Here is a 27,787-nt window from a genome sequence, read left to right as displayed (position 1 = left end):
GTAAATAAAACAATGGCTTATGTTTATAGGTGGGTCCTCCTGTGCACAAGGCTGCGTCACTGTACTGCTCCTTCACATGGCATGTGAGCCACAGCAACACACACAGACATCTGCAGCCTCCTTGTTCTGGGACAGGTTTGGGAAGTAGAGGGAAATGCCTGTTTTTAGAAACTTCTACACTACTCCCAGAAAAGGACACGGGACATGGAGGAAATGAGCTGAAGCTAATAGCTAATGTTCTTATTTTCCTCACAACTGTCTTTGTCTCTGATTATATACTTATCTTCTCTGTGTGTAACAAGGTCTTACTGTAGCCCAAGCTGGCCCCGGAATTCACATCCTTCTGCCTCAGCCCCGAGTTCCTGGGATCACAGATGCTCACCAATCACATTTGGCCATTATCTCACAATTCCCTCTCTCTCTCTCTCTCTCTCTCTCTCTCTCTCTGTCTGTCTCTCTTCTTTCCTCCTCCTCTTCCTCCTTCTCACTCTCCTCCTCCTTTTCATCAATATTAAGAGATTGAAGCTAGGGCCTTGGCTAGGCAAGTACCCACCACTGAGCTACATCCCATCCCTCTTTTCACTTTGGAAACAAGGTCTTGCCTCCCAGGAAGATGGATGACAGATCGGGGCCATCATTCCCAGGCCTTTCCTCATCCATGTCTTCTTTGCTGTCTTACTCTGCTCTAGACAATCCAGACACAGCTCAATCTTGACTTCTCCCTCTACAAAACCGCCAGACAATTGAGAGGAAGCCCTCGCCATCCCTTGTTTCTGAAATGGATCTGCACCCCTCCCCAGAAGCCCTGGGTAAGTCCTGTGCACTGTCTGTGGCAGGAAAGATGTGGCCTGCAGGCCATCTCTGCCTGTCTCTGTACATGGCCACTGTGCCAGCTATGGTGACATGTGAAGGGAATGGTAAAGCTTCTGCACTGTCCTGTGGGCACATGGCCACTGTGCCAGCTATGGTGACATGTGAAGGGAATGGCAAGCTTCTGCACTGCCCTATGGAGTATTCCCACTGTTGCAGAGGGCAAAATAAAATGTTTCCCTAGACACTTGGACTCTGGCCTTCATAAACAAGTTTAATTATTTTAATCCACAATGACCAAACTTGATTGAAACATAAGTATTTTTTACTGGATTTTGACCCAGGTGAGGAAGAGCAGGGGACCTCTGGAATTGTTTCAGGTGCATGCAAATAAAAATGCAGAGTTTATTTTCACTGGCCATCCTCCCCTGTTCAAGCACTTAGGAAACATACTTACAATGTGCAGGGAAATGGTCCCAGCTTTACCCATGTCAATGTCATTCAGGAAGGGCTGCTTGGAGACAAAGGTACTTATTGGGGAGCAAACATTTTTCTCAGCTTATCTTGTGCACAGCATAGAGTTAGGCCTCTGAGTTGTTTAGATACCTACTTGCAAGGGTGCATGGTCTATTGCCCCAAAGAAGAGCTCCTGAAAGGGAAAAGACACATCTAACAATATGGAAGACAAATTCATCCAGGCTCAACTGGCCCTCTGCAAACAGACTGGACTCTAGTCCCCTGTACTCAGGGCTGTGAAGCCAGCGCAGGGGAGCAACACAGCGGCGCTCACCAAACATTCAGCCTGACATGCTGCAGCCTGTTGGCCCAGGAAACTAAAACGAAGCCCCTCACTGGAAGTTCTGTCCCGCTTGCCTCTGGACGGCCACAGAGCTGAGCATGGAGTTGGTATAAAAGAAGAGGACTAGCTAGGCGGTGGTGGTGCACGCCTTTAATCCCAGCACTCGGGAGGCAGAGGCAGGCGGATCTCTGTGAGTTCGAAGCCAGCCTGGTCTACAGTGCGAGATCCAGGAAAGGCACCAAAACTACATGGAGAAACCCTGTCTCGAAAAACCAAAAAAAAGAGGACTTGATGGAAGGCTGGGGAGCAGGTCTGAATAACCCTGACCTAAAATCATTACATTTTATAATTGTAGTTTGAGCCATCCTAAATGTAATTCCATTCAAACTTCCACAAGAATTAAAAGGCAATTACCCAGGGCTTGGTGCCTTTGAAAGTACATTATCCAGCAGACCAGGGCTTTGATCTCTGGGGAAATGGTGGTCATGTCAGGTTGGAGTACAGCAACAGAAACCTTTCATTTTTAATGGAATGTAATTGCAGATGCATGTAAGTTGTAGACAGGATGTTGTCATGGTGACCATGACAAGAACTGCCTTTATTGAATGCCATGGGAGATCGTCATAACAACCTTGGCTTATTCATCTCCAACTGCATGTTTAGAGAAATGATTTTGAGAAGCAGTTCTCTATTTGTCGGTCACGCTTTGAGGAAATGCTGCCATTGCCACATGGGTACCACTCCAGCAACAGAACCAAGAGATCACACAGTCACATCCAAAGAACCCACATCCCGGGCTGTGACAGCACTGCTTCCTGTCCCCTTCCAACCATCATGAGCTCTGCCTTTGAGCACCGTGCTTCCCTCCACCACAGGCAGCACTGTGTTTACTTACCTTGGACCCACTCAGAACAAGACAATGAGGACCTGATGTCAAGGACGCCATGTGCCATGCCCTCCCCATCGTGAACAGGGATGGAAGTGACGTGTGCTGCCTCTGTGCAACACGTAGCTGTACCCAGTGACAGGACGAAGACACAGGAGCTTAGGGTGGGAGGGTTTCCGGATGGACTGCTCTCTCTGGGGAGCCGCTAAGGAGAGCCCTGGGCGGTGAATTGTCCAGGAACCTGCTGACAGAGGGACAGGAAGCCTGTCTGATATGCTAAGACCTAGTGCCTTCTATCAGCAGTCCTTACAGAGCCACACAGCCTGCCTCATCTGGACTAAGGCCCCTTTAAGATCCACAGACTGGCAGCACAGAGTGGAAACTGAGGGTCAGAGAAGTCACCTGCAAAGTGGAAGCAGAGGTCCTTTTCCATCTCTTTCTTTCTCCAGCCCCACTCATTCCCATATTCCACTGTATCGAACCTCAAATGCATTTTTACAGCCACTGTTCTTTGGCACCTAGCAGTTTGCCTAATCCTCAGCATCCTCCAGGGACTCCAAATGTATGTACATGTGCCCTCTATACATGTCTATATGTGCATGTCTACCCCTGTAGGAGAGGGAGGAGAGCACACAGTGATCCCGATCCTAATACTGTGTGTGGTCCCCACACATGAGGCAGGCACAGCTGTGTTGTCAAAAGAGCACAAGTGTGGTGTGGAATGGCCTCTACCTTCACTGAAGAACTAGTCTACAATCACTGGAGGCCGTCTCCAGAAGGCCTGGAGGTGAGGTCCCACCATAGCTCCATCAATTCCAGCCTCTGAGGATGCTCTGGGTCTCCAGGAAAAGCCCAACCAGCTCTACTCACAGGAGAGTGGCAGTTCTGCGGAGGAAGGGCAGAACTCCCCAGTCCGGCTCTCCTGGAAATGCCTTCACCTCTGTCCACCCTGCTGCAGATGGAGAAACAGTTACAAAAGGAGCCTAGGCCAGCAGGACGTGTGGAAGGGAGTGGCTATTACAACATCTGGGTAGATTCAGTGGCCACAGCCACTTTTCACAGCTGGAGAGAGGCCACGGCCACTTTCCACAGCTGGAAAGAGGCTACCCTGCATGCTTATGGACTATATACAAGTATGACGTCATGCATAAAACTGTACAGAAGGGGGTCTGGAGATGGCTCCATCAGGAAATGCTTGCTGTGCATGGGGATCTGAGTGCAGATGTGCTCCCAAACATAAAATCTGGCCACACCTGCATGCATATATAATCTCGGCATGGGGCAGGGGTGGAAGTGGAGTGTCAGGTGGCTCCCTGGAGTTCACTGACCAGTCAGTTCAGATGAAATGATGAACTCTGGGCTCCTCAAAAAGAAAGTTGGAGAGCAATAGAGGAAGATACTCAACATCTACCTCTGCTTTCCACATGCATATAACACACATACACACCCACAGGAGCACATACTTAACCCCCAGCTACCCACATGCACACATAAATTATTTAGAAGGACTACAGTTTGGATCTTGAATGTCCTTCAGAGGTGCATGTGTTGAAGAGTTGGTACCTTCCCTGAAGCACTGTTGGAGCCCTTTAGACATATGGCCTAGAAGGAAGTCTTGGGATCATTTGGAGCATCATTGGAAGGATGTGGGATACTGGTCTCTTATCCTCTTTCATTTGCTTCCCCACCAAGAGGTGAGCAATTTGCCATATCATGCCTTCAGAATGTCACATGGAGCCCTGACCCGAGACCCAGAAGCAGCAGATCTGTGCCACAAGGAGCCATGGAGCAGAGGTATTAATGGGTTCACATATCTCTTCTCAGTGCTTGAATACCAAAGATAAAACTCGTGGGACACAGGTCTTGATGTGCTGTTACTATTACTTCAAGCAGGGACCTTAAATGTTGGGGACCCACTCCTTCAGAGTTCCAGAAGCAAATCAGGGTGGTGGGAAAATTCACACCTCTTGCCTCACAGTTTCTGTTCTGGGTTTAGCAGAGTCTTGTTAGGTGGCATTTGCTCAGCGTTGAGCATGCAAGGCCAAGAACAATGTTAAATTCCTTCTCAGTTCTTGAACAGATACTTGGAGAAAAGCTAAATGCTATTTATTTTCCCAAAATAGATTGCAGGAGTTTATCTTGGATTCCAGTGAATATCTACATGACAGTATTGTGTTCAGAGTGAAGACACTGAGCCCAGATCATGTGGTTCAAATTCCAACCCACACCCTGGCTCTGGGGACACTGACATCCATGACTACTGTGTATGGCAATGACTGAGTAACAGGTTCATTCTCCTAAGGCTTAGAAATGGAGCAATTCAAGACTGTGGAAATGGATCAGTGTGCAAAATGCTTGCTACGAAAGTGGAGGCTATGTGTGCAAATCCCCCCACACCCACACAAAGCCAGGCACGGTAGTATCTGTCTGCAGTCCCAGCTCCTCATGACAGGCAAGGCAGAGAAAGGAGAATCCCCAGAAGCCTGCAGGCCAGCTGGTCTTGTATTTATAGCAATGGAACAATGAAGAAACCCTTCTTCAAACAAGGTTGCCCTCTGACCTACACACACACAAAGAGAGAGAGAGACAGAGAGAGACAGAGAGAGACAGGGAGAGAATAATAAAATTTAACAAATCTAGCAAAGCAATTTGTAGATGGAAAAAGCCAGGCTTGAGAGAAGAGAATCTTGCAGGGGGTCGTAGAATTAACAGAGCTCGAGCCCCATTTTGACCAGCACCCTGTCCGCTCCCTGTGTACTAGGGCATTGAGGAAAGGCATGTACACACTATGAGGTACTCCACAGAAGACTTAGCCACCGCCTTGGCGAGTCTAGGACAAGCCAGGTCAAGACTGTGGTGACATCAACTACAAGAGAAATGCCCTCTCATCCCGACAACGTTCCAAGGAATCCTATACAGACGTTTGTTTATTGTTTCATGTGTCTGTAAGTCTATATACCATGCACATGCCTGGTGCCCACAGAGGGCATCAGATCCCCTGCGATTGGAGTTACAAACCATTGTGAGCCTCCACATGGGTGCTGGGAATCAAACCCTGGAGGCCTTGCCACCTTCCAAAGTGGCTCCAGGACCCTCCCAGTTCCCGAACATGAAGTGACAGCAGGTATGCCGCCTGTGCAGTGGTTCCCTGGACTTTAAGCCTTCTCTAGATGACACATGATACGTGTGCTGTGTACACAAAGGGTACACTGGTTAGCAGAGGCTAGACCAGGGCCTGTGTATATTGCACACAGAAATTTTTTGAACCCAGACTGGTTGGGCCTGTGGGTAAGGAGCACAGCACTGCCTGGTCCCAACACTTTGGAGGTGGCTACAGAGACCTTCTGCTTGGGTTCTCACTGCTTGGGAAGAGATGACAGGAAACATTTGTGAGTGCAGAAAGGTGAGGTCATCCAGGGCTTTGCCATAACCCTGAATGGCTGTCCCCACTTTGAGGGTTTTGAGTTAGCTGGTGTGGGAAGGTGTGATTATTCCTTTCAGAGGGAAAGGTAAGCAACCGCTTGCACAGGGGCATGGAAAAGCCTCAGGCAGCTTGCTCCCTGGCTGCTCCTTCCGCTGGGTGCCCTGTGAAACAGACGTCCCTCACTGTTGCCTGTAGAGCTTATAGACAGGCACAAGGCACATCAGCATGTGGGGCTCAGACCGGGCCTGAAGTCACGACAGGGTGACTCCTCTAACTTTGAGAGACTTCTAAAAGATAATCCTAATCCCTCTGACCTTCGTCTTTTGAAGCTGTGTTAGGAAGTTCTGGTGTAAGCAGAGTGGAGGCTGTGAGATGCCAGGCTGGCATTTAGAACTGCAAATCCAAAGAGCCTCCCACTTTCTCAGGCGTGAGGCTGGCCTGGCACTCGGGTGCAGGACTCGGAGCCCTGGAAGCTCTTAGTAGTTATTGGGAAGGAAGGGAAGCGCTAGGCACTCCCAGAAAGTCAGTCTCCTTACCTGTGGAGACCATCACCACATCCCTACCTTTGACCCTGTCCAGGGTCACCAGGGCTGTACTTACGGTGCAGAAATTCATTCCAAGGTAAATTATGGGTCCCAGCATACCCTTCCCTAGGGTGGCTGAGGTGGAGGGACCATCACATCTGTAATGCATGGTAGACATTTGTTCCCTTAACAGATCAAACGCTTCCTCTGGTGTCACTGAGCAGAGGCCACCTCCAAATGGTGACATTACCTGAGCTGCCAGAATGACTCATCTGCTAGCTACCAAATCCAGATACAGCCAGAAAGAAAAATGTGTACTGTACCATCACTCCAGGGTTGTCCTGTTATTTTCAATATTTAAGATAACTCAGCCTTAGCTAATTCAAAATTATATACAAAATTACTATGTCTGTGGTACAAACTTCTTTGGAAATTATAGAAAGTATGAAAAAAATTCCTGTGGAGAACTTTGGAACTCTTTGGGGGTCTCTGTCTGTCTCTGTCTCTCTCTGTCTCTCTCTGTCTCTCTCTCTCTTATTTTTTTTCTTCAGGCATTTCTTTTAAATTCTGTATGTTGTCTGTTGGGAGTTGGGAAGTGGGGTAGAGGTATTATGATAAATTTGGGGTCAGTCATTTTTCTTGAAGTTAATGCTTGGTTTATCAATACCTAGCCCAAAGGAAATTGAAACTTGCTAACTTGCTCAGGATTTCCACGACTCTAGATACACCTCTGAGCTGTTGCTGCTGAAGGTCAGCACAAAGACCGTCTCATGATTAGATACACTGAACATAACACATAAGAGCCACATTGTTTCCATGTTCCTGTTGATTGCAGGTCCCCTGTGGCAACACTCCCTACCTTACCTCCTTCCCAGAACCTCCCTTAGTTCCTACTATCTCCCAAGTGTCAGCCCCTGCCTGGTGCCCCCGCAGCACTAACATACTGTCATTGTGGAATCGTACAAAAGGCTCCTTAGTTGGGGTTGCCCTGGCAAGGGGCTTTGTGGGAACAGCCAATTCTATTTTAGGATCTTTGGTCTCAAAACCACACTAAAACACAGACATTTATTCCTTACACTTCAGCCATTTTCAAATGCCACCTTCACACAACCAGCTTCATAAGCAGCAAAACACAGTTGTGATACTGATTCCTGTATTTCAGATTCAAGGCTGAGGCCAGGAATGATAAAAAGTAAAAGAAAAAAAACAGTGTGTCTCTCAAGACAGGGTCAGGTGGATGCTGGGCAGAAAGACTAGAGACCTGTTAGGGGTGAGGCCGAGGAGCACGGGTTCTGAATTCTAATCTGAAAACTAATTTTGTCACTCAGATGGGCTGCCACCAGCCAGCAAGCCGGGCAGGGTGAACATCTGCCTGGTGTTTATGGAGTGTACCCGTGTTCAAAGCTGTCAGCACATTTCAGCGCTCTGCATTTGAGACATCTAATTATTTCATGTATCAAAGTAGTTGGCAAAAACTAGATCATTACACAAATGACTAAGAATCAAAACCAACACACGTACGTGTCCGGATGCTGGGCAGGCAGCTGACAAGCCTGTGCCCAGGGTCATCAAGAACCTCATGTTCCTTCTATGGGAGCCAACTTAATTACTTTTATTCTTTACCCAACGACATCTGCAAAACTACATCTTTGGCCTCTGTTGTTGGGTGACAGTGACCAAGAGTGGTCGGCCATGCTCCTATGATCTCATTGCTGTCTGACAGGTAACTGGGAGAAAACTAAATTTTCTTTGTCAGAATCGACAGACTCAGTAGATGAAGGAACAGTCCTCTCTGTGGAGCAGTGCTCTGGGACAGAAAGACAGGAAGGAGGCAGCGGCATGGCCCTCAGCAGGCAGACGGACCCACCTCTGCTCTCTGCACAGACACAACACCCCCTCCCAGAAATCTTTATCTCCTTTGTTTCTTTTCTCAAGTTCCTTTTTATTATAGACAAAGAAATAAATAGTAAAATCACAAACGGTGAAGAAATTAAGTTAAGCCATTTTCAGGTCTTAGAAAATACACAAACAACTTAATGTAACACCTATCATTACATCAGCCACCTCAATGACAGCGCTAGAGAAGTGTCCCAATACTTCTTGTCCAACTTCTGGTACACACATATGCCACAGCAGCTGAAACTTTGCTACAAGTTCAGCCTGGGACACTGTAGTCCTCTATCTTGTACCACAGTCATTAGTTGTTCATTATTTTTTATTAACTTTATTTCTTATATGCATTGGTATTTTGCCATGGGTGTCTGGTCCCCTGAAACTGGAGTTACACACAGTTGTGAGCTACCATGTGGGTGCTGGGAATTGAACCCAAGTCCTCTGGAATAGCAGCCCATGCACTTATGCGCTGAGCCATCTAGCCCCATTGTCCTACAGTCTTAAAATAAGCTTTTGCAGTCTTATTAAAAATATGTATAGAGTAAGAGTTAGGAAGAAGGATATAACATAGGAAGACCAACACAGCCCTTCTATCTAGACTGTTCTGAGTAAGCACTGACTGGCAGGGGTTCCCCACTCACCCTCTCCTGCTGTCCAGGATGCTCTGAGTGATGAATGACTGCCAAGGGATCCCCACTCATTCCAAAGCCGCCAAGTGCCTGTCAAGCTCTGTCTCAGAACTCCACCCTGAGCTGGATCTGTTTGTACCCTGAACATCAGAGATGCCTAGTGGCTATAATCAGGACATTTCTGGAAGTATGGCCAGGCCCATTTGAGGGTTAAGGGGAGCAGAGGGGACTTGCCAAGGTTCAGACTCTCCTGTTCCTGGACCTGGGATGTTATCTGGAGGCACTGTCCTGATGGAAACAGCAGAGCTCCTGGACAGTCTCCAATTCTAGCCACTGTCTTATGGACGACACCTCAAAAGAAACCATTGGTTTCTGCAGAAAACGACTCACCAACAGTAACCCCTCACCCCCTGCCATGGCTCCAAAAGCTACTCTTACCCCCTAGTAAACACACCTAATTTAGTTTCTTGACCTATTTCCACCCATCTCCCCGCTCCTTGAGATAGCCCTGGCAGGCCTGATATTTGTTATGTAGACCAGGACAGCCTCAAATATACAGAAATCTTGCTCTCTCTTCTTTCTCTATGCTCTAAGGTTACAAGTGTGGCGGGTGTTACTTTAACTGGAGCCCTACATTCATTTCTACAGCCAAGAACCAAGGAGCCACTCAACATTGAGACCTCTTCTCACAGGCATGACAAGGCGAAGAGCGGATGGTGGGAACAGACACAATGAGAAAACCGATTCTGCGAGGGGCAGCTGCTTGCACCCATGTGCAGACAGCAGAAAGTAAAGTTTTCTAGGAACTACCAGCTCCAGCCTAGCTGCCTCTTCCTAAGGGGTGGAAGAGAGAGATTCCCCGGCCCGATGCAGAAGTCCTCCGTCTACCTCTGCAAAACACGTTGTCTCCTGCATTCATTTAAACTAGGACGCCCTTCAGAACAGCATTCTGACATCCCTCTTACCTTAGGCAAAAACAGCTGAGGCACTGAAATGTGACACAGCCGGCACCAGGTGTCACACAGCAGGCGACTCCACCAACAGAGTCTTACACGGAAGAACAAGGAAGCCCAGCTCAGTGAGAGAATCAGGTCAAGGATGAGACTCTCTTATCAGACTCATTCTCAATGCCAGGCTATCAGGAAGGCTAGTGAAGAGCACCACAGTCTGGAAACATGAGATGGGGGAGGAGACAAGCCTGTGCCTTGTGTTGCTCCACACGCAGTAAGTGGATGTCAGGTACCCTCCTCTATCCTCAGGGACCGCCTCTGCCCTCACCCTCCCATCACTTTCTGTGAAGAGAGGGAATTCCTGTGGCCTAGTGTATGGGCCACCTGCACCCCGACCCTTGAGCACTGTAGTATGTATGTATTTATTATTTATTTATCATGTATACAGTGTTCTGCCTGCATGTATGTCTGCACACCAGAAGAGGGCACCAGATTTCATTGCAGATGGTTGTGAGCCCCATGTGGTGGCTGGGAACTGAACTCAGGACCTCTGGAAGATCAGCCAGTGCTTTTAACCTCTGAGCCGTCTCTCCAGCCCTCATTCTGCAGTATTTTTTCTTTTCCTTTCCAAACTTCTTACTCTTTTCCATTCTTTGATGATAATTATTATTGGTATTATTATTATTATGCTTTAAGAAAGCTGCCAAGCCCTCCAGAAAGATTGGGAGAGTTTTTGTTCAACATCTACGCCATTAACGTACATTAACGTCACCCAGCCAAACACACCTGGCTGGACTCTAGCCCCTCCTCCCACAGGAGAAGCTTTACTGTGTCATGGGAGCCAGACATCGAGAACTAACATAAAGACATTTTAGAAACTTTCTTATTTGCAATGTTATTAAAAGCAAACAGCCATTTGAAAAATGAGAAAGCCATCACCATCTAAAGACAGTCTCTTAGGCCTCGCTCCCAAAGCGCTGCTTCTAGGACCCTGATTTACCCAGAGTTCAAGAGCCGGCAGGTGCTGACATCACATAAATATCACATAAATGTCTTAAAGGGCTATCACACGTGTAGTAATGTTTTTTTGTTTTTTGTTTTTTTTTCTGATGACCCTACAAGCAGGCCCATTAGCCGGGTGCTGCTCGGGTTTGGCACACAAGGCAGACCCCTGCTGTTCAAAGACTTTATTGCACAATCTACTGCGCTAGCATTTCCACTGGAATGTCAGCAGTTCTTATTTTATACTTTCATCTTCCAAAAAGCACATCACAGTGTGCTTCATTAGATACCACCAGAGTAAAACAACCAAAGAAATCAAGAAAGCCTTCACATTGGTCATTTTCTCAAGAGCCTACCACATCAGCAAAAGGAAGTGACTGTGTGATTCATCTTACCTCCGTGCACGACGAGGCTGGCTGTGTCTCAGCTGAGGGGGTCGTGACACCTTTGACCTGAGGAAGCAGAGTGGGGGAAGGAACATGGGTAAATATGTCTGTCCACAGCACATGCTCTCCACAGTCCTCACCGACCCGTGGGTACCCACCAAGACTGCCCGCCTCTTGTTTCTGAACATGAACCTCCACATGGCCTCAGGTGCCTTGAGGAGCTTCTGGTGCTGGCCAGGAGCTCTTAGAGAAAACCCACAGAGGGGAACTGGCAGCCTTTGTGCAACTTTTCAAACTCTGCCAGAGGAAGTGGTGATGTTCCCATCCTGAGCCTCAGAACCCAACTGAAAACAGTCACTACCTTCAGCTGTAGGTCGGGCTGTCCTGCAGCAACTAGAACCCACAAATCTAACTGTAATGTGTAGCACACATGTAGTTAAAATCCCAGTCACACCTAACCACTGATGCTTGAACCTGAGGCTCTGTTCAGCCAGGAGTCTGACCTTCCAAACCCATCATTTTGGCTGCAATGATTTGAAGTTTGGAGATTTACTTGACAATGTGCCCTTAGGGGCTTGAGGACAGACGTCATGTCTGTTCCCATCTCTGCATATCTGAGGAACACATTTTTCAAGCCTGTGTGAGGGCTCAAAGTGTAAAGGCACTTGCCACAAAGCCTGATGACCTGAGTCCAATCCTGGGGACCCACATGGTAGATGGAGAGAACCAACTTCCTCATTCCTTGAGTTGTCCTCTGACCCCCACACATGCACCATGGTGTGTGCATGTACACACACACACACACACACACACACACACACACACACACACATATTCTCAACTGTTTAAATTTCTGCTGTCTTGGTTGCTTATTTAAGAGTCGACATAGGAGTGTAACTCTAAGGATGTCTTACTGTTATTTTTAGCATTGGTTTCTGTCAACCAAGTTCCATTGTAGTGGATATTCCTGGTGCCAAACTGTGGTTTTTAATGTTTACATGTCTGTTTCAATATTCTGTTTGAAGTAACATCCAACTCTATAATTTCTAGTTGCTTTTTCCAATAAGAATTTTATTTGTTTAAAATATAGTTGTATCACTTCCCCTTTCCTTTTTCTCCATCCAACAGCCCTACACATGCACCATGGCACACAAACATATGTACAGACACAGACACACACACACACACACACACACACACACACACACACACACTAAATAAATAAATAAATAAATAAATAAATAAATAAATAAATATCATTTTAAAAAGAGAACACTCGTCTTGGGTTTGACTCAGGCTTTCCCCTCCACGCTGTCCTCTGTCCTCTACCCTCATGGCCTTGGTTCACGTTCACTAATAAGAGATGAGGAAGAGGCAAAATTCAAGTCTGTGTCTTTGCTTCTCAATAGCAGCTGTGGTCCAGCCACCATGGAGAGCCAGAACTGGCAATTACACCAACGCAGTCAAGGGCCTTCACTGTGTCACTGCTGCCCTGACTGCCCTGGGTTGTCATAGTTACCATGATGCACCTGACCCTTAGCTCAGCATGTCTTGCAACAAGAGGCTGGGAGTCTCATACTGGGAACCTTGGAACCACCTGGGAGCTGTAAGAACTCCCAGCCCAGATAATAGGACCCTCTGGGGACAGATGGCAGCTATCTTTCAGGTGAGTGTGTGTGAGAGTCACTGCCTGGTATGTCCCCAGCTCTACAGTGATGGTTGAACGGTATGGACACAGTCTCTAAGACTCACTTCCTTACTGGACCTGCAGCTTCTGTACAAGTTTCCATGGTACTGGCACGCACAGAAGACAACTTTAGGGTCAATCCAGCTGTTTCTCCCTCTGTGGCAAATGGGGTCTTTCTCTCCATGGGACATTAATTCCATCTAATTCAGATGTGCATGGCCTTCTCCATTACTACCCTTCCTCCTAGAGATCACATGGCCCAGGCCTGGCCATACCTCTGCTACCTTTGCTGAGAGCCCAAGTGTGGGCATGTGCTTGTTTTTTGTTTGTTTGTTTGTTTGTGCAGGAAACGACCACCAGAGAAGGAAGCATGGATGGTGAGACACCCAGACCCCACTGACACTCTGGGATGTTTGGTTCCCATCTGATAGAAACCATTATTGTTCATTTACAGACTCTGACAGATTACTACTAAGCTTGACGTAGTTCCTATAACTTTAACACCCAGGGATATCTAATGATCATATAATACACTGACTGGCAGATGCCTCATCATATGGAGCATGCCATGACACTGTTTTTACACCTCACTCTATCCACGACCAGCCCAACAAGCAACAGCCTGGTCCTGGGCATGCACCAGGCACCAACAACTTCCTTGGACTATCCATGGTCTGCTCAGTCCCCTGAAGACACAGGCTGCTAAGTTTTGCCCATTTTCTTGTTGAGAACCTGGGATCTGCCTCTTCTCACCTCTAGAGCAATAAATATTCAGAATAATCATGAACCGAACTCAGTGCTCCGGAATCAGTGATCTTCCCACAATACTGCAATCACATCATCCTTTCCAGCCCTGACTCGGTTCTCATAACTGCCCCTGTGCTACCCTCTGGACCTATTAATGAGCCCATATGCTTCTCCTTCCTGAGCCAGGCCTGGGTGGGCTTTTGCTCCAAATGCCCTCTCCCCCAACCCCATCTACCCAGGAGTGAGTGGAGAAGACAGACCCCACCTCCCTTGTGGAGTCTCTGTGATGGAGCAGGTGGAAAGGAGATAGGAAGGGAGTGGGGAACAGTCTAAAAGGATGCCTGTACAACAAGCCTAGGCAGCACACAGGTAGCTCTCACGTTGCTGGGGTTTCTGATTTGGAGACAACGCTATCTTTAATCCTCCAGGGTCTTCCAATTTGGCCCTTTAAGAGAGGCTGGGGATGCTCAGTTGATGATGGAGTGACCTAAGACCTTGAGTACACCTCTGCACAGCCACACTAGAGAGTAGCAGGGAGAACCCATGTGTACACTATTTTCTAAAACTTTTAAAGTTAGTTTCTCTATATTTTATATTAGTGCATATGTGAGTGTGCGTGTGCATGTTTGCGCACGTGTGTGTGTGTGTGTGTGTGTGTGTGTGTGTGTGTGTGTGTGTGCTTGTCACCAAATCTGATGCCTGGCTCAATCCCTTGACCCACATGGAGGAAGGAGAGGAACAGCTCCCATAAGTGGTCCTCTTAGGTCCACACCCAGGTGGTGACATGCGTGTGTCATCTTCTAAATGAAGTCAGCACACAGGAGTCCAGAAAAGCCCATCCCTTTGGGTGGTAACTTGCTCAAGCCCAGCTGCTGCTCCCATCACAGCCGGGCACCATACTGATGGCTATTGTCCTGGAGGAGCATTGGTTCTCACTACAAAGGTCATGCTTCAAAGGGCACTTGCCAGCTAGGGTTCATTTCCGGGCCCTAGGCAAGCCACTCTATTGCTCAGCTTCAACCTCCCCATTTGTACAGTCAAGGTGAAGAGACCCTGCAACACATAAGAGTGTGGTGAGAAACATGTGCCAAAAGATGCTGGCCCTGCTAATAACATGGGGAACATGGAGTGTGCCTCAGAGAGGGACTACAGACCATTTGGGGGGCAATTCAAACAGGCTGAAGGACCTGGGTCTATACCTGGCACCACCTAAATTCTATTTCCTATAAAGAGTTGGGTCTTTTTTTTTTTTTAAGTCATTTAGGGGCTGAGGAAATGGCTCAGTGAGAAAAATCACTTACTATGCAAGGCTGAGGACCCAAGTTCAAATCCCTACAACTACATAAAAACTGGACATATAGCACAAGTGTCTGTAACACCAGCAGTCCTATGGAGAGATGGAGGTAGATATGGAAACTCTGGACAGTCCTGGTCCAGCCAGCAGATTACTTCCACATACTGGAAAACAACAAATAAACCCAGTCTCAAGTGAAGTAGGTGAGGACCAACACCCAAGACTGTCATCTGACTTCTACACCCACACCATGCATGGTACACACAGGCTGCATTCACATACACATCATACATACACATAGTTAACACACCACATACATACCATAGACACATATAAGATGAGTGCATGCGAGCGTACACACACACACACACACACACACACACACACACACACACACACACGCATTCACTTGTGCACACATGTTTTGGAGGTTCTCCAGCCCTTCAGCTTTCAAATGTCTTACAAGTGAATACTCATGCTGTGCCACTAGATGTCAGCAGAGGATGCACTGAGAAGCTCCAGACAGCCACCTGTTGAACCCTGGAGATCCTTTATGAAAATGAAAGCAGGTATTTGTAGCCAAGCACTTGAAAAATCTAGTTTCTGGAGAACTGGAATACTGCTCATGGTGGTTTTGTGTTTTTGAAAATCTCACCATGCAGCCCAGCCTGGCCTCGTACCTGCTATTGTGTGAAGAAAGTGCCCCCGTATATCATTTCTCAGATCATCTGTGGGCACTCCCTTCTTCCGTCATGAGAGGCACTTAAAGAGTGGGCCCCACTGTGGAGCCTCAGAAAGTCACTGAGAGCTCCTGCATCCACTGGGAACAGAACAGACGGCACACGGAGCAAGCCTTCCAGACATAGAACATCTGCTGAGGCAGGGGACTGAAGATGTGTGTGTTCCTGCTGTGCTTTGCAGCCGAGACTTTATCAGCAGCCCTGAAGACATGCAGGAAATGACCTTGCTTCATAGCCACATAGGACCTGAAATACATCCTGAAGTCAATGGGACTTCTGGGGAAATCTCTTATCTAATGACAGTTGAACATTCAAAACAGTGGGTCCCATAATAGACATGTGGCTTTTAAGTACTTTTCTGGAGCAATGTACAAGCTTAATAGAGATTTCTTGCAGACTTGGGGTGCTGAAGAACCCCACATGTAGAGCACCCAAGAGCTGGCCAACACCCTGTCTGAAAGGCCAGCAGCTCCAGAACAGGCACACAGAAATAGTCAGGGTTTCCATGTTGAGAATAAAAGTTTTTGGGGAGACTACTCTGACCTCATCCAGGACTCTGAGAAATCTGGTGTCCCCAGTGGGCCAAATCCCAGAGAAGTGACAAGGAAATGTGGGTATGTCTTTTCCAACACTGAAATGTCACTGAGAGCTGAGAAACTGGATGTCACACATTTCACCAACACTCCTGGCCAAGGAAGGGACTGCCACACTTCTCCAGAAGTTCAGGGTAGAAATCAACAGAGCATCTCAGAGCCTAAATGAGCATCAATGAGCCAGGCCAAAGAGATGCAGAAACAGGGCATGATCACTGGCTTAGGGTTCTACAGGAAGCAAGCGCTGTACACAAAGAGGCAGAGGCACCAGGACACAAGACCCGAGTCCCACATCAGAAGGAGGATCTGCAGTCCTTGTCCGCTAGATGGGCTGGAGAGCAGAGACGGGTGGGGGAGGGAATATACAGCCATTTATCAGAAAAGAATGATTTCTAAGGAGTAGAGGGACCACTGAGCAGTCAGAGAACAACACAGACACCAGGAAGCTTGGGACCATGTGGTTTTGCCTGCCTGGTCAAGTGAGAGTTGGAACTGACAGCCTTCCACAGTGGGAACTGAGTGGAGGCTGGTTTGGGGCCTTTTGGATGGCAGTCGGAGATCCCCTTTCACACCTGGCTCTGGCTCAGGAGAGGCGAGTGCAGAAAGAACCACTTGGAGGCTCTCTACCCACAGCAGGGCCATCAGAAACCCCAGGGCCCACTTAGAGGTGAATGAAGTTAAACCAAGTGAGAGGGAAGTCCTGAGTGATAAGAGGGCCGAGGGAGGGCAGCATGCTTAGACGGACTGGGAGAGTCTTCACTTCTGCCATCTTCAGGGTTAGGATTTTGTGCCCATTTTGTTCATGAGGTGAATGTCCCACAACACTGATTGTTTAAAGTAAACAATTGCGTTGGAAGCATAACAAACTCAGTGGCAGAGCACTAGCCCAGAACGCATGAGGCCCCAGTAATGTCTCCAGCACTGGAAACCCAACAGATGTAGGTACACACATGACTAGTTCCCATGGGACCCAGCAACTTCCCTCCTTAGAATGTGCCCAGATTTCCCCACATAAGCCACTGAGCAGCTAGCGCAGTTAAAATACTGTGTGTGGAGGATTCCCATTGCCTGCATGACTATGTCTCCCTAGCAGTCCACTCAGCCCCTGACCACCTAGAACGATGTACTGCAGGGAATGTACTGTGCTGGTAAGGCTCACTAGAGCCCAACCGGTTAGCTACGGAGAGAACAAGGAAATGGATCTGACTTGTCCTGGCCCCGGGCTAAATATACGAATGCCTATGAGACTTTCCTGCTAATTCAGAGTGGCAGGCATGAGCCTTCGGTGAGTTTTTGTGAATATGTAACAGCAATGTGGTCCAAACTGGCAACTGCTTCTGTGCTAGGAATGCATCTGAGTCACTTGGAAGACACACACACACAACTCCAAACAGCCACCACACAAGGCCTGCCCAGGAGGAGTGCTGAGGAAGAGGGAGTTGTCTAAACTGTCCTCACAAACCAGCGCCTAAGGAGAGCATCCTCCCTGGGTGACAGGAGCAAAAAGGCCCCACACATGGAAGCCAATGATCCCAGATGAGAGCAGCACTAAAGAGAGTACAAGGTCATTACAAAATCCCACACGATGTAGTAAAGTGAATGAGAACAAATCGGAGAGCACAAAATCGAGCTGGTCTCACAGGTGATCTCTTGAGACTTAAGACAGCCCACGATAACTCGGCTTGGGATCTCAGCAATCTCAAGTCACAGTCGGTCGGTCAGCCCTATAACACCAGTGTGGACCTTCCTGAGAGTGCCAGTTCACAAAAGAAAAGCACACCTTAAAGGCAGAAAGATACCGCACAGCCCAGCTAAGGCACAGAGCAGAACAATAGGCTCACAACTTACAGCAAATAAGGATGAGAGTGAGAGCGTGGGTCTCCCCCTGATGAGGTGTGTTCCAGCTCCTTCAGAGAGTCACAGCCTGGCCTGTCCCTGTAAGCAGAAGCAAGTATGCAGACAGCATGCAGTGGGGCTGGAGAGGGTCTGGAGATGGGACTGAGACACTGCCCGCTGACTTTCTTGACGCCCCATGTTCCAGCACTTTGGAGAGCAACTTGCCCACAAGAAGTTCACTTGAAGATGCCCAGAGCTTGTGGTGTCAGCATCACTTTTAGGGGTCTGGACAAGAGACACACATCTATGAAGAACATGGCTTCAGAAAGACTAATTCCCCCAAAGAGTTCTTGCTTAGATTCTGTCAGAGAAGGTTGGGTAGTCACCAACTATCCTCCCAACGAGAACGTAGTCCAGACTTTAGCCTTCATCACACACATTGACTATACACTTGTGCATTCAAGGTAACTTCGTGTGTGAGCAGCGCCTTGTTTCGTGGTGTGTTCTTACACCAAGTTAATGCTCCCAGGGGCTCTGGCATCATGCCGAGGTGCTTGCTCTTAGGGTCACAGGTCTCAACAGATCCAGAGCTTGGCTCCGCTAGGGTCAGCATGCTCTAGACACAGGTAAGCATGTCTACCCGCCAGAGCCAGAGGCTGAGCCATGGCAGAACTGCCTCGTGGAGAGAGAACAGAGCAGCATAAGTGGGGAGGGAGCTTGTGAGAGTCATTGGGTACCTAACCATGAATTAAGAGGTGGACAGAAGGAAGAGCAGGTGGGGCCAGAGTGCAGGAGAAGGCCCCTCTGAAGAGCCAGAGAAGGGCAGAGTGTCCCCAGACATCACAATTGATATTATCAGTGGATATTCGTTCTCTGTGACACCCCCCCCCCATTTCCTAAGTGCTTAGCAGCACCCTGACCTGAACACACAAGAAGCCAGTCACATGTCTCCCTGCCTGCTAAATGCTTTTGAACCTTTAGAAGTACAACTCCAGGTCCTTGGGGAGCCTGGCAGGGGGTAGGGGGTAGGGGCTCAGTGTGAACTGTCAGGCAGGCTCCAGTCGTGCTTTCAGGAATTGTGTGGATCCTCAGTACCAGAAAAGGTCAGAGCCACTGGGGGAAGAGATAACAGAGGGTTAGACAGGTAGGAAAGCCTCCCCGAACCCTCTGGGACTGTGCATCAGAGGCAGAAACCCTCCTGTGCCCCAACAGGAGCATGGTGCTGGGGCCCTATGTGGGAACTATCTTCCATACCAGGCTCAACCTCATAAGCCAGGAAATAGAGACAGCAACGACAGACAGAGCTCTCTCAGGTGATACGTCTTCCTCTGCCCTAAATGGAGCCGAGGCCTCCAGAGGATAGATCTGCTCACTTCTGGTTAATCATGGTCCTTTGAGCCCTAGGATGGTAATTACTGTGTCCATGTGGCTGGGTCATGGAGCACAGACTTTGGGCCAAACACCAGTGGAGATGTTGCTGTGAGGTGGTTGCTGGATGTTGTGGAGATGTTGCTGTGAGGTGGTTGTTGGATGTTGTCTTAGTCAGGATTTCTATTGCTGCGATGAAACACCATGACCAAGGCAACTTAGGGAGGAAAGGGTTTATTTGGCTTACTGTTCATCATTGAAGGGAGTCAGGACAGGACAGGAACCTGGAAGCAAGAGCCGATGCAGAGGCCATGGTGGCGGTGGCAGGGGGCACAGGGTGGGGGGGATGCTTACTGGCTTGTCAGCCTGCTTCCTTTTAGAACGCAGGACCACCTACCCAGGGATAACCCCATCCACAATGGGCTGGGCCCTCCCACATTAATCACTAATAAAGAAAATGCCCTACAAGCTTGCCTATAGCCCAATCTTATGGAGGCTTTTTCTCAGTTGAGGCTCTGTCCTCTCCAATGACTCAACCTTATGTCAAGTTGACATAAACTGGCCAGTGCAGATGTGATTAACATTTAAATCAGTAGTGCTGAGTATTGAAATTGACCTTTCATAGTATAATGGCTTCATCTAACCAGCCAAATACCTTAAAAGGTTGACCTCCCCAAGGAAAGAAACCTGCCTCCAGACAGCCTTTGAGCTAAAACATTGACTCCCTCTAGAAGAATTTTCAGTCTGGGCTCTGCCCTATAGATTTGTGACTTGTGTTACTCTCTGGGCCAACTCCTTAAAACAAACACAACTGTCTGTCTACATAGACATATGCATCTCCAGACACAGCATTCACATACATAGCCTGCTTCTGCACCTCCTGTTGGCTAGGCTTCTTTGGAGAACCTGTAACCTCATTTTGGCTGGGAGAGGATCTCAATATCAGTCCCTGCCAGTCTGTTCTGGATGCTTGACCAGGGAGCTGTAGTGTAAGCTGGGGGACTGCTGTGTACCCCTTACTGATGTCTCCTGCATTCAGACCCAGTTATTTCCATTACTATCAGATTCCAGAGGAGAAGAGGGTCCTGGCAAGAGGACCAAATGGATATGATCAAGGAAGGGGTATCTGCAGGAATGTAAGCAAAGAACAGGCAGGTGTGGAGACCCCAGGAGCTGGCCATCACAGGTCCAGGCAACAGAGAAAGGCAAGTGTGGAAGAGGTTGGGGCAGGCAGCCCGCTCACTGTGGCTTCCAGAGCCACAGAGAGGAGAAAATCCCACCCATCTGTTACCCACCCTCCCATGTAGGGAAACCAAAGGCCTCCCAACCCCACAGGCCTCCCAACCCCACAGGCCTCCCAACCCCACAGGCCTTCCAACCCCACAGGCCTCCCAGCCCAGAGTGAGGTAAAACACTACAGAGAGGCAAGGAGAAGGGCACACTGCCTGGGGAACTGTGCACATGCTCAGTTATTTACGTCATTAGCTGACAGGTCTTTTCAAATGAGTTTTTGTAACAATCACTAGCTGATTCCTGGCATTCCCTTGGAAGGTGCTAAAAAAAAAAAAAAAAAAAGAAAGAAAGAAAGAAAGAAAGAAAGAAAGAAAGAAAGAAAGAAAGAAAGAAAGAAAGAAAAGGAAAATCGAGTGACATCGTTAAAGCAAACCTTTCCATCTTCCCGTGGCTGTTTATGTGGACATGTATGCTTCAGTTCATGACACCTGAAAACCACAGGAAATGATGCAGAGCCCTGCTTAGCACAGCAGGGTCCTCCACAGACACACAAGAACATACATCATCATGTGTATCCAGTTCCCAACCGTTTTACTTCCTTCATTATCAAAGAGTGTAACTAATCGATTATATACTAACAACGATGATAATTTTAACTCAAATAATAACGAGCTTGTGGTAGCAGAACATTGCACTTAAAAATGGATTTCGATTTAGATTTTTTTTTCTTTACTGTCAGACCATGAAGGAAGGTAATGGATACAATGCATGGGTGGGTGGGTGGTGTGTGGGGGAGAGAGACCCTACAGTCTGGCTTAACTTTCCAAGAGGGTGCGTCGAGTGGGAATCCAAACGAAAGGAAAGCTGACAACATTTCTGCATTCTCAGAAAAACACATTCTTGTGTATTTCTGAAGAGGGTTGGCAAGCTGTCAGATTACCATGGAAACACTAAAGAGTACCATGAGTTGTATTGTAAATTACCAGGATGTTTACAGGCTGAGAGATGCAGCCCATTCCCCAGGAGACCCTGACAGGCGCTGGTGAGAGATCAGTGGGGACCCTGTTTGTTTCTGCTGTAAGGGACTCTACAGTCCAGGGGAGTAAAGTATCTCAACTCCATCAGACCAGCTCCTCTGCGGTTCTTGAAAAATATTTAGACACAGTGACTCACTGTGACAGGGCAGTGAGGCAATAAGCAGGAATCCATAAGGCCTGGACAAACTTGGGGTGCATCTGCCCTGTCCAAGAGTCAGGCCTAGGAATTCTGTAACAACTTCTTGGCCTCCACAACCTGCTCTCCAAGACCAGGTGCTGGTAGTACGACTCAGGAGGAAGATGAGCGGTGTGGCAGTTCAGGTGCAAATGTCTCTCCAGAGTTCACCGTGAGATCTGAGCCCCAGATACAGTCCTGAGGGTGCTAGAGGAGGTAACGTGGGGTTGACGGCCTTGTAGAAGGGCTGCTGTGAACAAGCAAGGCCCTTCTGCCCTTCTATCACATGGGCACACAGCATCTGTGTCCTCTGGGGATGGAAGGAGAGAGTTGCCCTCCCTAGAGATGCAACCTACTGGCTCCTTGACCTTGAGAGTCAGCCTCTGCTATGAAAACATAAATACCTGGTTTTGTAAAATATGAAGTCCGAGGTATTTTATTATAACAGAAGGAACAAATTCAGCAGCAAGAGTGAGGAATTAGTCAAGTTATACACACAAGTGTCCTAGTGATGGGGACTGTGGTCCATGTGTCTCCTCCAAAGGACCACGTTGAAGCCTAGCCCCAGGATGCCATGTCAGGAGGTCAGCCTTGGTGAGGTGACCAGATCCTGAGAATGGAGCACCACAAGTGGGATTAGAGAACTTCAACCTTCTACCAAGCAAGCATGCAGTAAGTCGTTTACATCTCCGAACTAGGAACAGGGTACACAGGACACATCAGTGTGGATATCTAGACTCCAGCCAAGTTTCTGGTGTTCATGGGCCACCAATCCCATTGCGGCGTGTCAGAGTCCAAGTGGGCCAGCCCCCTTTGGCATTTCTTTACCAGAGAAAACTGCAAACTCCCTTGCCCTCAACTCAACTGTTTGCCCAAATTAAAGTTTGATTTCATGAGACACTTGAAGCATGTCTTCAGTTTGTCCTGTAATTGCAAAGAAAATTAAGAATGTGAAACAGCTGGAGGAGGACTCAGCATTTCAGTGTTTTCAGTAGGAAGTTTCCAAAGTAAGGAAAATGCCTGCTCTAGAGCAGCAGTGGGATCAATACCACAGGAGTGGTGACAGAGAGAGAGCAAGGCTGAGAAATTCTCTAGATAATCATAAAACCAATGTCTCTGTGGAACTGAGATGATAAAGAAAAACCATTATGACATTAGCACTTCTGTAAATGGTTTTACTGAAAATGTCCTGATGTTTTATAGCATCCACTCGATGAAGTCTGCAAGCAAATCATAAACCAAGAAGGCAGTTTGCCATGGAGGAAGAAGACACTGCCTGGAAGAGTAGAAGGGAGAAAAGGAGGAGAAATTCATACGATTTCTGATAAATCAAATTTTAGTCTAATTTTTTTAAAGTTAAATATTTTTTATCTATTTAAAAATCTTCTGTGGAGGCCCCTCCCATACCAAACCCAAGCTCTCTATCCAGACAGCTCTAGTACACCCTTCTTCAGGGTCTATCCCAGTGAATCTGCCTGATCCTCCCTCCCTGCACCCGTCCTAACCCCTAATCTATCCCTACACTCCAGGCTTGGATCAGAATGCCCGTCATGTACACTAGCCCAGTCCTCTGTAACCACCTGACATCATTACACTGAATTGGTTTCAACCTCCAGGCCTAACCAGATCTACACATCCTCTCTTCTGCCCCACCTTGCTCTGTGTATATCAGACACAGAACTCATAAAAGAAGTCCACACACCCAAATTTCATTGCAAAAAATACAAACTATATGAAAGATCAAACCAGTGTCTTCTCTCCAAAGCCCACCAGTCCTATAGCCACGTTTGCCGATGAGAATGACCTAGATGAATCCCAGTACACAGAATTTAAAAGATCAATCAAGACTTCATCAAACCACTCAAGGGTTTTACAGAAGACACAGAGACAGCTGAATGAAGTGAAAGAAATGCACTTAAATAGAACGAACACCTGGGTGGCGCTCAAGAAACACAAACAAAATTCCACATGCTTCCCCATGAAAACCACTCAACAAACTAGGACTAAAAGAAAGTTGTGTCTACATGATTAAAAAAAAAATGTGAAAAGAGTCATAGCAAAGATCAGACCCAGAGAAAGGCTGAGCTTTCTCTAAGGTCGGGAACAAGCCAAGGATACCCACTCTTTCCACCTCTGTAACACAGTTCTAGAAGTTCCAGCCAGAGCAACTAGGGGCCCCCCACCAAAAAAGAAGTCATTCAAGGTGGACAGCTAGTAAATGTATTCCTTCCCAGATTATGTAACCTAACAGGTAGAAAACGTGAAGCATTCCACAAAAATATTAGAACCAATAAGCCAATCCAGCAAAGCAGTAGTTTGCAAACTCTACAAACAAAAGTCAGTCACATTTCCCCATGGTAACAGTAAATAATATGAAGGGGGAAATAAGAAATCAATTCCACTTACAAACAGGATTGGAAAAAATAAAAGACTTGGTAAATAACCAAAAATAAAAGTCATGTACTGAGAAAACTCTAAAGCCTTCTGAGGGGACTGAGAGAGACATAAATGAGAAATGTACCATGTAATCAATGAGATGTTAGCAATGCCTGGTACTGTATGAGCTTTAACATAAACGTCTACTAAAACTTCAAGGACTTACTTTGCTGAAATAGAAATATCTATGCTGAAAGTCATGTGTAATCAGTGGGTATCAAATAAACAAGACAACATTAGCCAAGAACAAGGATGAGGCAATCATACATCCGGATACCAAAACTTACAATGACAAAGTCACAGTATTTAAGACAGTGTGGGTCTGGCATAAAGGCAGACATATAGACCAATTATATCAAATACAGAAACCAGAAATGAATCCTCTCATACAGGGTCACATACTTTTCAACAAGGGTACCAAAGTCATTCCCTGGAAAAAGAGCAGCCCTTTCAACACATAATGCTGGGAAAACCAAATGTCCACAGTCAAAACAATGAGACTGGATCACTCCCAAAAGCTATCAGACATAACTCAGAATGGAGTTGAGACTGGCCTTGGTTATGGTTTCTGTTGCTGTGATAAAATACCATGACTAAGAACAACTTGGGAAGGAAAGGGTTTACTTTGGCTTACAACTCCCAGGTCACGCTCCATCACCGAGGGAAGTCAGGCCAGAAACTCAAGCAGAAGCTCAGAGGCCATAGAGGAGTACTAATTACCAGCTTGCTTCCGGGCTGCTCAGTCTGCTTTCTTATAGAACCCAGGTCCACCTGCCCAGGGTATCATTGCCCCAGTGAGCTAAGACCACCCACATCAATAGTTAATCAAGGAAATGCACTACAGACTTGCCTGCAGGCAAATATTATGAGGTATTTTCTAACTGAGAATTCCTCTTCCCAAAAGACTCTAGCTTGTCTCAAAAGCTGGCATAAAACTAACCAACATAAGTTCTAAATGTAAAGCCCAAAGTTATAAAATCCCTACAAAACAATGGTAACAGCAAATTTTGCAATAATTTCTTAGATATATCAGCAAAAGCATAGACATCAAAAGGAAAACATTGATAAACCTGAATGTCACAGGCACCCAAAAATATCACCACAGAGTAAAAAGTCAACCACAGAGCAAGTATTTGCCATTCATTTATCTGCTGGATTAATAATAAGAATATATAAAGACCTTTAAAACACAGTGATAAAAATAAATTATTCACCGGGCGGTGGTAGCGCACGCCTTTAATCCCAGCACTCGGGAGGCAGAGGCAGGCAGATCTTTGTGAGTTCGAGGCCAGCGTGGTCTCCAAAGCGAGTCTCAGGAAAGGCGAAAAGCTACACAGAGAAACCCTGTCTCAAAAAACCAAAATAATAATAATAATAATAATAATAATAATAATAATAATAATAATAAAAAAATAATTCAAAATATGCAAAGGAACTGAGTCATCATATCTACAAATGGCCAAGAAACATAAAAAAGACACATTGTTAAGGAAATGCAAGTTGGCACTACAGTGAGCCCATCACCTCACATCTGTTAAGATAGCCAGTCGACAAAGAAAATATCAAATGTTGACAAAATGAAGAAAAAAGACACAGAACCCTGTGAACCACTGTTAAATGGTACAGTTGTTGTGGGGACAGTATGGTGACTAAAAGATTAAAATAAAATGGCCAATTCTTGGTCTACACTCAACAGAAAATGGGACCCAGAGAGATATTTATATGGGAACCATTACTCACAGTAGTTACTTTGTGGAAGTAGGGCTTGCCTACAGCAGGGCTAGAGTGCTTGTCGCCATAGGAGAGGCTTTGGGTTCAAGCCCAAGCACTGGGGGAAAGTGGAAACAACCCAGATGCTATTGACAAACAGATAACCAAAAGGTGTGGTTCAGTGTTTAAATTCTGACAGATACTACATGTGTAACTCTTGGAGACAGCGTTCTAAATGAAAACCAGTCACAAAAAGGAAAATGGTGTGTGAACTCATTTCTACAAAGTGGAGTAATCAAACATAAAGGCAGGAGGTGGTGTGGAGGTGCTGGGTCTGTGGACAGAGAGAGCGGGAATTTAGTGCAGTAAGTCCAGAGTCCCAGTGCTGAAAAGCTCTGTCATAGGTGGTGATGGCCATATGATCTTACTTAATGACACCAAACTGCACACTTTAAAATGGTTCAGTCCATATATCTGTGTTATACTGCACAATGTTAAAAATGGGGAAATAGCCAGGTGGTGGTGGCGCACACCTTTAATCCTAGCACTTGGGAGGCAGAGGCAGGTGGATCTCTGTGAGTTCCAGGCTGGGCTGGTCTAAAGAGTGAGTTCCAGGACAGCCAGGGCTACACAGAGAAACCCTGTTTCAGGAAAAAAAAAAAAAAAGATACAAATTGGGAAATAGAGGCCAAAGAAATAGTCCCATAGTTAAGAGTGCCATCTGCTCTTCTAGATGACACAGATTCCCAGCACCTAAACACTTGTAACTCCAGTTCCAGGGGATCCAGTATCTTCTTCTGGCCTCTTCAGGCTCTGCACACAACATGCTGCACATATATACACACAAGCAAAACACCCATATATATAAATTTTTTAAGAGCAAATACACCTTCTCCAGTACCCTTTCTTCAGTATCAAAAGTTGACGAGAACAGATCCAGGATCAACAAAATAGAAACTGTGAGGGCTAAGCTACACTACCTTCCCATGACACCTCTCCCCCTCCTCATTTTAGAGCTCACACATACTGGTTCACCCACATCCCAGCCTCTCCGCTCAGGACTGTTGGGTCACAGTGTAAGTACAGATCCCCATATTCCGAGAAAAGTATGAAGACTATTGTTTCCAAGACGCCAGGATCTCAGACTCTTTCAAATATGGGCTATCATATGGCTCATGGTACACATGCAGGAATGTGCCTGCAACTTAGCGCCACAGCTCTCCCGGCAGGTGTTCTCCTAGAACCAATTTAGCCACAGTCACAGGTGCTGCGGGTGTTAATCCAATCCCGCTGACCTCTCTTTCTCCCGAGGGAACAGCAGCTACTTCACAACTCAGGGGTGGCAAATCAGGGAAGGCATGTGACTGAGCTGTTCCCATAACTCCAAACAGAACACCATGAGATTTCAAGGTCATTCTAGGACATTCACAGATTTGAGTTCCTCAATACCCTCATCCCCTGCTGAGATTGAACATGGGGGGGGTCCTCCTCCTGAATGGTCCAGATCACACTATAACAAGCATCCTCTTCACCATCCATTTCGAATCACGCATTTTGAGGTTTTTGTATTTTAATGTTTTCTGTTGATTTCCTTCTCAAAGTAGCCCTGATCCAAGTGTCAAAAGTGC

General features: G+C 46.9%; 1 protein-coding gene across 1 annotated transcript in view; it reads right to left on the bottom strand.

Moving 5' to 3' along the window:
* The window catches only part of Rps6ka2 (ribosomal protein S6 kinase A2), a 279,066-nt gene that overhangs the window by 217,340 nt on the left and 33,939 nt on the right, over positions 1-27,787 (bottom strand). Inside the window, exon 3 of the mRNA XM_036168885.1 lies at positions 11,313-11,369. Within this exon, the coding sequence (XP_036024778.1) occupies positions 11,313-11,369 (57 nt within the window). The remainder of the gene's footprint in view (positions 1-11,312; positions 11,370-27,787) is intronic.

Source organism: Onychomys torridus, chromosome 19, assembly GCF_903995425.1.
Source record: "Onychomys torridus chromosome 19, mOncTor1.1, whole genome shotgun sequence".
Lineage (NCBI taxonomy): Eukaryota > Metazoa > Chordata > Mammalia > Rodentia > Cricetidae > Onychomys > Onychomys torridus.
The sequence above is the reverse complement of the archived record's forward strand: the minus strand, read 5'-3'. Positions and strand labels throughout refer to the sequence as shown.